Here is a 13,540-nt window from a genome sequence, read left to right on the forward strand (position 1 = left end):
CTGACAACCCACTTCCTCAAATGAAATGGGATCTGAACAAACAATGGTTACAGACTCTGGAACAAATATGGTGCAAATTAATTATACTCCCATCCTTCCCAAGCCCTGAACCACGGTGATACCCACTGTGCAATACCTTTATTCTGAAGCCTCCTCCCTAAACCATACTACCTTTCCTCTCCTTTCTTTTTTAGTAACATATATTCTTCCCAGCCCAGATCAATTCCTTCATCTGGAATCTTGACCAGGCTGTTTATAAACTCTTTTTACAGAGTAGCTTTTTTGCTGAATACAACTCTCTCAAGAAAGAGCTAATCATTCAATTGCACCACATGCCCCTTCTCCACTAGCTATGGCAATAAATCTTTGGGTATTTTTAATGCAATGTCTGGGTGTGAGGATCTGACATTACAGTCCGTGTAATTTTATGTGAACTGAGAGAGTGCCTGAACTGCCCACCACCAGTCTGAATACAAATAAAGCCCTAATATAACTTTTCCATTTCCCCTTCACTAGCACAGTGCCAAAGATAAAGAAAGCAATGCTCTATTTACTGTGTGTAAGGGACACTAATTAACACAGAGCATGCTGGGACTCTAGGCAAAGGCAATGCATACCTGATTTTGGAATTACAGGTCATTTCATTCTCAGGGTAATGAATGTCCACTGCGTCCTGAATGACTGTGCCGTACTCGTAGACTTTAATCTTCTTTGTCACCCCAGCAATAGCAAAATAGTCACAGTCCCGGTCGAATTCGATACTGAGGAGCAAAAGCAGAAATCAAGGACTATGTAAAACACATGCACTTATGAACAGGACATTTTACTGCCTGAATGATATCAGGATTTGGTACTTGGCTATTACAATTCTCCTAAAGAGTGCAGTTAGAAAAATATTTAACATTCTACCTATGCCAGGAGAAGTCAGTTGCTTCTAATGGGCTCAAACAGCATGGAGTTCCTATTCCTAGGCACAGCTGCATCAAGAGATCATGATATGCAAGCCCCACACCCAACTGATTTCCTGAAAATGGACTTTTGTGGCTGCACAATATCCCTCCTGGAGATGGCACCTTTGTTCAGACATTTAAAATGTTTTTCAGTTCAACTCTACATTACGATGCATCCATATGTCAAAGCTGAGAGTTCACACTGGGAAGGTAGTAAGAAAAATTTGACCAAATGGTATATGAAAAATATGCCACAGGACATTACTGATCGATTTCTTTTACAGTTCGACTCTGTTGCACCCATTGTCCCCTTTAGTATGGTAGTTTGGATTTCCCAGGGTTAATGTAAAGCAAATTAGTACTCATGGTAAAGACCTCCAAACTCCCTGAGCAACAGGAAAATGAAAAACAGATCATCAAAACTATAAAAGCCACATACACAAGATGCTTTCTATCTAGTGCTGTTCTCATGAACCAAGGCATTTTCAGTCTTGAAATGCTCGGCATGTTTGTAACAGATGTCAGTGGAGATGGAAGAAAAAGCAGTCACTTTATAATGAGGTTAACCCTTAAACCAAAAAGCCCTCTGATCACACATAAAAGACATCTGAAGGGAAGAAAGGGAGACTGGGTTATGAACAGTGAGCATCATTATCAAGCTAATATATTGGAAGGTCTTGAAAAGTGTACCAGATACTTAATCAGAGAAACTACAACTACTACCCAGAGGCAACTCCCTGGTGAAAAGCTGAGCACCCACCTCTCCAAACTACTGTGGGGAGAGAAGGGGAAGATGCAGGGATTGCTTTGAGGGTTGTCTCTTACAGACTGGTAGGATAGAAATGTGGAACTCCTTACGCTTGTCTGAAAGAAGGAAAACTCCCCCTGCAGACCTAGAGACTCCCTGCTGCTATGATTGACAGTGGTATCACTCCCCACAGGCTCTCGGCTTATGTCATAGTATTCTTCCACTACTACCCCAGCTGCCTCATTTTGAGCTCTCCTCCCCAGTGAACAAAATTCAGTGCACGACTGTGTGGTTTGCTCATAAGCTTTCCAAGCAACAGTAAGTGATGCTATTGTAACTGTCATTTTCATACTATGCTCCGTGTAGCAAAGTAAAATGACAACATATTGGTCAGTTTTCACTTTAATACAGTTGGGAAAAGCTCTGAGCAACCAGAGGCACTGAAGCCATCTTTCCACGTACTTAAACAGCATTGCATCCTTTTACATTCTTTGCATGTTCAGAAGATTATCTTAGTGGCTAATGACTGGATTCCCTCCCACCAATGAAAGCTTACATACTGCAGAAGTTGATGGAATTGCACCCATTCAGCAAGGAAAATTTCCTCTGTGCCAGTAGTGAGAGAATATGTAAATCCCTATAATTAAGATACTGCCAAGTTGTTGGGATTTTTTTTTTTTTAAATAAGAAACAATTACCCACCGATATGTGATTTGACTCTACAAATCATGGAACATTTTCTAACTTGAATGTCTAAAATTAGGCACCTAGATCTCCCAAGCAGTGGCAAGGAATGGACACAATCCTTCATAGTTTCTTGCTGCCCACAGGGGAATCTGACTAGTCTTGTTTTAAACTACTGCTACTTGGTGGAACCCTAAGCAGCAGCAGCAGCAGCGAGGCCCTTGCGCACTTTGCATGCAGATTCAGGATGACATCAGAGTACCTGTTTACACTCAATCTTTGAAACTGTAGAGCCATAAACTTAAAAGGGAACATGTTATCAAACTTTACATCTAGTCAGTTGTAGTTTCAGGTTTACGCTTGCTCTCGACTCTACCAATTTGTGTGGATTTACATTAGTTTCCTATTTTTAAAAAAGTGTTTTTCTTTCCTATTGCTATTGAAAGACCCTCACAACAAACAGTTCCATGAAAAACGGAGCCTGACCAGCCACAGATATCAGGACAGAGTGGCAAAACCCAGCCAGGGCCCCTCCCCTAGCCTTTTCCCAGACTTCAGATGGAATTTCCAACCTTGGGTGTCCCAGACCCCAACAGAACACCCTCCCTGAACCGGGAGGATTTGTTGGGGGTTGTGGGGGGAACACTCCTAGGGAACAGTCTGCTCACAGGAGCAGCACAGGCTGCATGGCCAAAGCTGGAAGCAGCAGAAAGGAGGGGTGTGGCCATTATAGGCATTCTGCCAGGGTGGACCTCCTTGGGGGCACCTGACCCCAGAAGAACCCTCTTCCTCCAGCTACATGGGCTGGGAAATCACGGCAGCACTTCCAGAAGCAGGTTAATGGTCAAGAAGCACGATTAGTGAATATGGTCTGGCACTATTTTGGGTGAAAACGGGAAAGGGCAAGATGATTTCTCAGGACTGGTTGTTTTTGCAGAAGTATCCTAGCCAAGCTGTTTTTTGCAGAACACTATGTCAAAGCAGTTCAGCATCGCACTGACACGTCAACTCTCTCTCCCCCAAGAAAGAGGTTTACAACCAGACACCTATATAATGTTGCAATGGATTTATTTGTACCACAATCTTAATTGAACTGCTGTCTCAGCTACCGTTTGCTGCCCTGTGGATTCTAACACAACATAACTAAACTGATGGCAGCTATTCATCTACTTGGATTCAATTTATACCCTCAGCCTTCTGCTGCTGAAGGAGAAATATTACTACGTCTGGTGAAGGGCCAGGTTATTAAAACTGAAAATTCTGTTTTACCTGAGGAGATTTCGTTACTGTTAGCGGTACAAACTCGGACTAGTATTATTCCTATGCTACACATTTTTTCCTTCTTAAAGGTTATACCTTAGCCAATAAAATCAGTCGTTCAAGGTCTAAAAATTAATGTACCATTAAAAAACCTTTCCTTTAAAATAAAGAGCATGAGCACCAACCAGTAAAACTGATTCTCAGACCTCTGCCCTTCAAAGAGACATTGCAGGGAGAAAACCAATGCAGAAGCAAACTACCATCCGTACAGATGTTCATCTGTTGGGAGGGAGGGAGGGGAAAAATTTACACCTCTCCCCCTTCATTAAAGCATATAGCTGCATCTTGACTTGAATTCTCCATCCGTAGTATATACAACAGTAGCTATTTACAGCTACTACAGTCCTACTGTGAAAAACTGAGTTTGCTGGCACAATGAAAAATAAAATGAAGTACAAGCTCGGCATTCTAATCAAATTGATTATTTACCATCAAGCAAAATAACCTTCGAGAGCATTTGCAAAGCTCCATTTCCCCCACCAGTCCTGACTATGACAGACAGCACACTGGCACAGTGACAATTATTTCAGTGCTTTTTGTTCAGAACAGTCGATAGCATAAACACCAGAACACATCTAAGTAAGTTTAATTTGTGGTTTAAAAAAGTTTGCTTGGGCTGTGTGATAGAATACAGAAAGTAATTTGTATCTAACTAGCTTGACAGTCTACCTTTCCACAAAAGTATTGGAAGTATGTTTTGTTTTAATATAAATTCTCACTCATGCATAGTTTATCTATAGGAAAAATCACAGGAGCTATAACAGTTCTTACATAGCATTTTTAAGCCACCATAGGATTAACCTTTCAGAGGGTCATGTTTCAGTTGCACATACAAAATGTATTTTGAGAGTTGAAATAAATCTATTTGAACAATGGAAAGGTGTAATCAAGCAGTCGGAAACAAACTGTACTGTGTCAAAAAGGACATCAGGCAAGTGATTAAGCAGTAAGACAACAGACCATGAGATACAGCTGATTAATGCTTACCTCAGGTGCACTGAGAGCCACAAGTCCATCAATCAGCACTGCCCTACAGCCTGTTGGGTCATCTTATAATGACAGGAAAAATCTGGCTTTGGTGAATGTCTATTTTAAGTTACTTTAATGCTGATGCAAGGAGCTGGACTGACAGCCCCGGAGACTGAAATCCTCTATATATCACCAGACCAGATACAGAAAGGGCAGGGAGACCGCAATCTTCTTCCACACCCGCCACTAATACACTTCAACCCTAGCTTAAAAGGGCCACCTCTAGAGATGAGCAGGTAGTTTGGGCTTCATACCCATTCATTCACTGGCCTCTCTACTGAAACTGCCAATTAGCGCAAATTGTGGAGGTGCTGTCACTTGGAACATCTGTTCGTTGGGAATTGGACAGATCAAACTCATTTCTCACAGGCCACTGAACAGACAAGATAGCTAATTTCCACGTTGAATGGACATGTTCAGGATGAAACCGATGCATGGCCACTAGCTGAAATGCAGAAAAGGAAAAAAAGCTCATTTATGAGCAACTATAGCCACAAAACGCATGAGTAAAGCCCAGTGCCTAGGTGACATGAGAGAGGGTAGAAGAGAAGAATCTTTTGCAGTGATATCAGAATTAACAGTTCTGATATTTTCCCTATTCTTAATTTGGGAAATCAAAAAGATCCCTCCCGGCCCCAAAACACCCAAGTAAAAAAAACCCAGAATGCTTTTAAATGCATCAATCTAAGCTTGGCAGCGAAGAGAACAGGAGCAGAGGAATGAAGTGCAGAAGTAGTATGGGTAGCTTTAGATATGCCTGGAAACCTTCCTTCTCTTCTCCCCCTGCCCATTATACCTAATGTTTTCATTATTTTTTCAGATTAACTGCCACTCTTGCTCTCCGTCACAGAATCATATAAACACTACAGCCAAAATTGTCAAAAATTAGTTCCTAAAGTTAGTTAGGGAGTAAGGAGCCTAACTTTAAGACCTCTTTTTAAAAAATAAATAAATAGGTGAACAAAAGATTTTTCTGAAGATTTAAATACAGAACCTCTTTGGGTAAATTCTGGGGATTTTTGATGTTTGGAGGAAAGGATCAAAGTCTAGCAAAGAATTTAATGACAGCAATAAAAAAAGTTAGTTGCTACATGCCAATGGCAGACTCAATATGTGGATACTAGATGCTTTCTGAAGTTTTCTAAATTCCTTATCTTCCAAGGGATTATCTCTAATTAAGACATTGGTTAGCAACCTAGCACTATTCTTCAATTCCTAAATCAATACGTTCTTCTTATGTGGAAGTTTCTTTGCTTCCAGCTAAATTTCAATCTAGGAGATTATTAGTTAAAAGTCAAATTTAAAGTCAAAAGAATCAAACGAGCCTTCAAAAATGGTAACGGTGAGAAGTGACTGAAGAGCTGCATCAGATGCATTAACTGCTTCCTAAGCCCACCAAGTTGATAGCTTCTAGCTCTGTAATTGATAAGGGAAAACATGGTGGAGAACCAAGTGGAAGGGAGCATCTCCTTCAGCTAGGCCTTTGTGGTACCGTACAAGAATTGTCATGTTCTTCTAAGGAAGCATTTTTTTTTTTTCCTCTCTGTCTGTGCTTTGTTGGCATTATGAGTACATTAATCAAAAACAATACGAGATGGAGACTTGTGATTCCATAAACCAAGGAAAGCTAGCTTGTGAATTACAAACAGAAGTTATCCCAAAGATGGAATGCTCAGAACCCCCCAGCAACATAAAAGCCAAAATAGTTCCAAAGGCAGAAAGAAATCAAATCAAATCCCACATAAGACAGCCCCCCCATCCCTGTGACAAGTAAGAGTCTGCAATACTGCAGGGAAAAAGGTACCTCTTCTGCAGTGCATGTAAGATACACTGCTGTTCTGCCCACTTCACCCTTTGGCAACCCTTATGTGGGGCCTGAGTAGTGTGGGAGTGTCTTATAGAGGCTCTCTGCACCACAGCACAAATTCACTCAGTGTAAACAGGCAAATCTCTACTCTGTTATATTATTGTTACTTAACATTTGTAGTGCCTAGAGGCCAACAAAGTCAGGCCCCCACTTGTGCTAGGTGCTGTACAAATGACATTCTACAGCTGTTTACTTCTGAAAAAAAACAAAACCCACCTGAATTGCTAAAGATTTAAAAAAACAAAAAAACAGTGTTTTCCTTTTTTTAGAAAATGTTTAAAACTTTCAACATGTATCAACAAGGCATTCAAAAGCAGCACAAGTCCAGTCTTTCCCCTATCCTGCCCACCTAGGGCATCTTTAAAATTGAAAAATACCTTTGACTCATTTCCCTTCTTCCTTTCATTCCTCCCCCTTCCAACCACTTTCCTTCTTTTCTGGCCAAGAGCACTGGTACCCCTTACGTCCAGACTAAATGCCATTTATGTATGCCTTGAGGGAATCCTAGAAGTCACTCCCAATTTAGTTTTTAATATAATGCAAAAAATTGATTGCACTTATTCTCAAGGAAAAGCCTTGTTGAACTATAGGGAGAGAACGAGAGAAGGAAAATAAGAGGGACTTCTCTTATTTTTATACAGCTTGCCTTTCAGTAGTTTCAGTAAAATGGTGTCCACTTTGCGTTTTCCTTCATTTATTCCACTTTTAAATTTAAAATTACAGAGTAACAACCAACATAAACAGAGGATGATTTCTATTCACTCTGTAATAGATATACAGTGGGCTAACTAGTATTTCTTAGTAGTAGGTCCTTGTGTGCCTTCAGAGCCACACAAGTTTCAGACAACCATGGAGAAAAATTTTGGTGACCGTACCTACAGTAATACTAGGTCACTATATTGTTAAGAAATTCTAGCTCATTTTTTTCTTCGTCTTCTGGAATAACTTTCTGATTTTCATAGCATAGTTTACTAAACACAAATCAGGTGAGTAGGAGTAAGATGTGCTGCCAATAACAATTTGGAATCATAACCAACAGACTAATTCTGCTCTCCCAATGTTCCTTCTGAACTCAGTGAAATGTTCAGGTGTCAAAGAAATGCAGATTTGGATCCCAAATGAGTTCAAATGAAGTAGCACACCAACCACCACAAAACCTTCCATCCACTATATACGACAGACTACAAGATCCTCCCCACAATTCTGCCATATGGCCCCATCTGCAAATTGGGTCCCTTCCAGTTTTATGATTCTATTATGACTCAAAGTGTATACTGACAGAGTTGCAAATTTTAAAACAAAAGCCATATTCATGCATGCAAAGCCACAATTAAAAGGATCAATTTTTGCATTCCAAAGCCCATCTAGATTTGTCATACAAAAAATAAAAGTTACTGAGACAAAGCACATAAAATTTCACTCTAAAAGGATTGTTTTTGCTAAAATTATGACTGGCAGAAAACAAGGTATCTTTCTTTTTTATAGAAACCACTTCTCAAACTTAACTGCTAGTATGATACCCATAATCCACACAAAATTAAACTTTAGCTCGAACCGAAGAAGTGCTAGTCAGACAATTTAGACTATAATTCAGAGTTTGCTACTAGATATATCTAAACCATTCATTTGTATAGGCCGCTCACTTGTAGCTCTGGTGTAAGTAACCACTTAGCTGAAAGTTAGGGAACTATAATGTATGGATTGTGTCAATTGTATAGTAAACCACACTTTTTAATAAATAGGCTATAACCCATCTCTCTACAAGCAGCTCACCACAAGCCCCAGATTTGGCAAGAGATGGCTCTATTACATTCCTTTATTCCAAAATGTCAGTTTTACAAGCATTCTGGGAACCATAGTTCAAATGACTCATTAAAAAGAATCATTCAAGACTAAGTAAACAAGACCTTTTTTTTCTTGCCTATGAATGTATCTTCTCAATGATGGAAGCCATTGGCCCCCAAAGTGGAGATTAATACTGATTAGATACATACAATGGTCTTGGATAGAGCTGTGCTGGAAAAATGTGGACATATTTCCCCACGTATAATTGGATGAATTGCACCACAATTCCAGGAGAAGCTTTCAAAGATTCAACATCGAGAAGAGTACTAATCAGACAGAAACAAATGTCTAGTCTTCTAAACTCTAACAGGCAAACAAACACAGAAAATAGGGAGGAGACCTTCACTTAATAGACTGTCATGCATTCATCTCTAAGAATCCATTAATTTGGAGATAGATTTTACTAGAAATTAGCATAAACTGCCCAATTTGCTCTCTGTTCGGGTCATAGGAGTCACAGAGCCTCTAAAACAGTGGTAGGCAACCTGTGGCCCACAGCTTTCTGCAGCTCCCATTGGCCAGGAATGATGAACCACAGCCACTGGGAGCTGTCAGGGGCCATGCCTGCGGACAGTCAATGTCTGCAAAATGTCTGGCAGCCCGCAATCAGTTTACCCCAATGGGTCACACGCAGCCCACGGGCTGCAAGTTGCCCACCACTACTCTAAAATGACACTCTCTAGATAGAACAAAACAATGATTATGGAAATCTAAGTTGACTAAGAAAAATTTCCTTCATGAAACAGGGCATATTCCACAAGATCAATAACAACCTCCTTTGTCATGTGAGATTAGCTCCTCCTATCTATCCTCTCAATCTGTAAAGCAGCAACCTTGTTGTCTGTATACTCACCCACCTGTTACCAGAAAACTGATGTGTCTTCTTCCACTGATGACACCTTTGGTCACTGGATTTTGTAAAATACTTTAACTTCTTTCCTAAACCTTCCTCCCTTTCTCATTTGCTAATTCCTAGTAATCTCTACCTCCAAACTGGAGTCTCATGGGCGCCCCTGTACATGAAGAGAACAGATGCTTGGGTCTGTTTAATAGACCTCCAGTAGAAAACTGAGGAGTCTTTCACAGGCACTTTCTTGCCAATGCTTCCATGAGAAGGACCATACAAAGAAATTCTATATTGTGTAGGTTTTAGAGTAGCAGCCGTGTTACTCTGTATCCGCAAAAAGAAAAGGAGTACTTATGGCACCTTAGAGACTAACACATTTATTTGAGCATAAGCTTTTCTGAGCTACAGCTCACTTCATCGGATGCATTCAGTGGAAAATACAGTGGGGAGATTTATATACACAGAGAACATGAAACAATAATGTTACCATACACACTGCAACGAGAGTGATCAGATAAGGTGAGCTATTACCAGCAGGAGAGCGGGGGGGAGGGACACCTTTTGTAGTGATAATCAAGGTGAGCCATTTCCAGCAGTTGACAAGAACATCTGAGGAATGTGGGGGCGGAATAAACATGGGGAAATAGTTTTAATTTGTGTAATGACCCATCCACTCCCAGTCTTTAGTCAAGCCTAAATTAATTGTATCCAGTTTGCAAATTAATTCCAATTCAGCAGTCTCTCGTTGGAGTCTGTTTTTGAAGTTTTTTTGTTGGAGAATTGCCACTTTTAGGTCTGTAATCGAGTGACCAAAGAGATTGAAGTGTTCTCCGACTGGTTTTAGAATGTTATAATTCTTGACGTCTGATTTGTGTCCATTTATTCTTTTACGTAGAGACTGTCCAGTTTGGCCAATGTACATGGCAAGTCAGAGGCCCCTCCTGGTGCATATGCTTCAAAAATACATGACTATTACTCTGCAGAAAAGCAGATCTGAATGTCAGGTGAGCGACTAGACTTCATATTATACTGCTCATGCACCCCAACTATAACCAACTTTCTTCTCTGATGAAGACTGTTTGGCCTGTGAAGTAAGTGCTCCCACTATAGGATCCCATACAAAGCAAAGTATATGTAGTCACCCTCAACGGAGAAAGATCTGTTAGTGGTTTCTCTGTGGCAAGGGCCAGGATCTTTAAAACACCATTTTGGAGATTTCAAGGGAGGAGGGAATAATTCACTTTTCCTGGTAATCCCAAGTAGATAGGAGCAATACCTGGAGAAGTCTCATGCTATGAAGACCCACTGCACTGTGTCTGTGCAAGAGATCAATTGTATGAGCTGCAGAACCTCCCAGGTTGATGTAGCAGGATTCTCGGATCTGGTACTGATCCTGACTACTTAGTCCTAAGAGAGGACCCTGTTGAGGTGGATATATCTTGGGTAGGCAACAGTAAGCTCTATTCAGAGTGCATAAAGTAAACTGATTCTGTCAGAAGACACAAGAGAGAAAGCAAAATCTTTCAGTAGGCTTCTCTTTACTAGTTTGTTAGCTTTTGGTTTACCATGGCTGAACTTGTGGACAGCTCTGAGACAAGAAAATGATATAGGAGGCAGTATCTAGCAGAGGGAGAAGCAGCAGCCATTAGAGTCAAAGAGCAAGACACCTGGCCCCACACTCACTACTAGAGTAAAGCAGTACCCTTCTGGGGGGTTGGGAGGGAAGTGCCAACCTGCCACTTCTTCCACTAGTCTGGTGATGAGCAGGATACCACCAACAGTACAGCCTCTGCTGGGGTTGTGGCCATGGGATATCTTCATATGAAGGTGCCCCTTAAATTGGCCCTGGACTCTGCTGAGTTACTTGGGTTTGGATGCCCCACTGGGCTCCGCAGGATTGGTTCCTGTTTCAGTGCGGCTCTGATGCCACCATCCCCATGCTCCCAATTCCACTCTAACACTGACTCCACAATCAGATTGGAGGGAAAAAACTCCCCCAAATAACCCCCCACATGGGGCACCAAAATAAGGCACTATTCGGTAGCCTGTTCAGATCTTCATATTATGATTATGCCTCTCCTCCCTTACAGGCTATGAAATAGTCAACAGACATGAAAACGATCACCAATAGTCATTTAAGATAACAGTCCATAGAGATAAAAGGCAATTCATAACTCAAAGCTATTGTTTCAGGCTCTCTGCAGACTCAGGCAGACATCACTGCACTGGTACATTCTGATGACATTTTCAAGATTATCTTCACAACCAGAATAGCAAGAGACCTATGTTTCTCCAGTTTAGGAGAGGAAGATGACAACTTTAAAAAAGTACCAGGTTGTCAATCCAGTGTGATCTGGCTTAATTCTAGCCCTGCTTGTATAAGAGAAAATCCTTTTACTTTGATGCACAATGCAATACCATCATTTCCACTAAAGGTTGCTCTAACAATGCTTCCGGTCCATAATGCACATTAAAAAAAATCATCAAACGGGATCAAACGTAGATTTAATGGATTTAGTTCCATCCCAGAGTCCTGGAGGTCAAATCCAATAATTATACTTTTGTGGTTTATATCATCATCAGAATAAAGGGAAATTATTCCTTTGTAACTTAGTACAGCATAACTCACTTCCTAACTAGCTATGATGGCTGCCTCAGCTAATTTTCCTGAAGCAGGAACATTTTTCTAGCTTGAGAGGAAAAAAATTGGACCCAACTTCCACAAAATGGACAACCCACTCAGGAAAAATTCCAGACATTACAGAAAGTCAGAATGGATTTTTTGAGGTCTCTAGACTATGGTTTGAGAACGTCTTGTCTACTGCATGAGCTTTACTTATATATGCCTTCTGTAGAACCTTGCTTAATTAGCACTAATGATGAGAAAACCTTAGGGGAACTACTAAATTTTGCAAGCAACTGAACACAAAATGTATTGATAAAAAGCCAGCTTACTGCTAAAAGATACTATTTTGCATGTTGAAGATCAGATGACGACAGACCCAGGCTTTGTATGCAACAGGTATACAAAAGTACACACATCCAAAGTTAATGAGGTTTTCCACCTTAAATAAGTTGATAAAATTTAAATAAAAGTAAAGAGTTAAACATAGAAGATTTTTTACAAAAATGTTTGAAGTTAATACCATATAATCATCTGGTCTTCTGTAATATTTTGGATACCCTACCAACATTTAAAAACAAAATCCCTTTCTCTCAACAGCAGCTCTACAGGAGACACAGGGTTACCAACAGCTATGGAGGCACTACAGGTTTGGCCTGAAAGTACATTGTATGCAGGTGGCAATTCAATCTCCAACAGTGATTAATTTTTTTCTTATGAATCAAGTTTGGGAAACATGTTCTGGAGTAGGAGTCCCACAGCTCCATCTCCCACAACTCAGTGAACAGTTTGGGGAGACAGTTTGAGGGGACAGAATGCTCCCCCAAAGAAAAAGAATGGTTCCAGAAGCCCAGCAGAGACTGGAAATCAGAGAGCTACTGTAGTAACAGATGCTGGATTAAAAATTATAAATTGAAATCATTTGAAAAGTTTCATACCAAGCTTGTTAAACTACCACATTTTTGTTGTGCCAACAAGGTTTTCATTACAGCTGGAAGGCTCTGCTCAGAAGAAACCTAGGACTGGAATAACAGAGGGAGCCAAAGACTGAGGTATGTTAAATGAGCTCTGTTTGGGAAGCCTCTACAATGCCAGAGTTGTAACTAGTACTATCAATCTAACTTTCTTAAGTACCAAAACTCAGAGAAGCACAAACACTACAGTTGTGCAATCTAGAAAAGCCAGGGGATTTAACTGGAAATAGTTGCGGCTTCTGGTCCTGCTGGTTAGCACTGACTGAATGAGATTAAAATGCCATTTGAGGCACTTCAGTCTGATTGCCATCTGAGATTTTTATTTTGGCAGCATTTATTTTGAATGTTTGACACAGCATTTTACATGCTACACACACCTCAAGGTGTTTTAGAAAAATGATGAAGCCATTAACTGATACCCTTTGCTACATCCATCAATTTCACATAAACAGATGGGTTAAATATTTGACCCAACTCTGCCATTTCTTGAATGAACTTTTATCTCACGGGTCGGCAAATTTTTTGGTCTGAGGAACACATCTGGGTATAGAAATTTGTATGGTGGGCCATGAATGCTCACAAAACTGGGGGTTGGGGTATGGGAGGGGGTGCAGGCTCTGGCGGAGGGTGCGGGCTCTGGGGTGGGACCAGAA

General features: G+C 40.6%; 1 protein-coding gene across 3 annotated transcripts in view; it reads right to left on the reverse strand.

Moving 5' to 3' along the window:
- COP1 (COP1 E3 ubiquitin ligase) overlaps positions 1-13,540 on the reverse strand; it is a 212,431-nt gene that overhangs the window by 109,312 nt on the left and 89,579 nt on the right. For all 3 annotated transcript variants that reach the window (XM_074960995.1, XM_074960997.1, XM_074960998.1), the window contains one exon: positions 618-761. In XM_074960995.1, the coding sequence (XP_074817096.1) occupies positions 618-761 (144 nt within the window). The remainder of the gene's footprint in view (positions 1-617; positions 762-13,540) is intronic.

The sequence above is a fragment of the Natator depressus genome, chromosome 8, assembly GCF_965152275.1.
Source record: "Natator depressus isolate rNatDep1 chromosome 8, rNatDep2.hap1, whole genome shotgun sequence".
Taxonomy (NCBI): Eukaryota; Metazoa; Chordata; order Testudines; family Cheloniidae; genus Natator; species Natator depressus.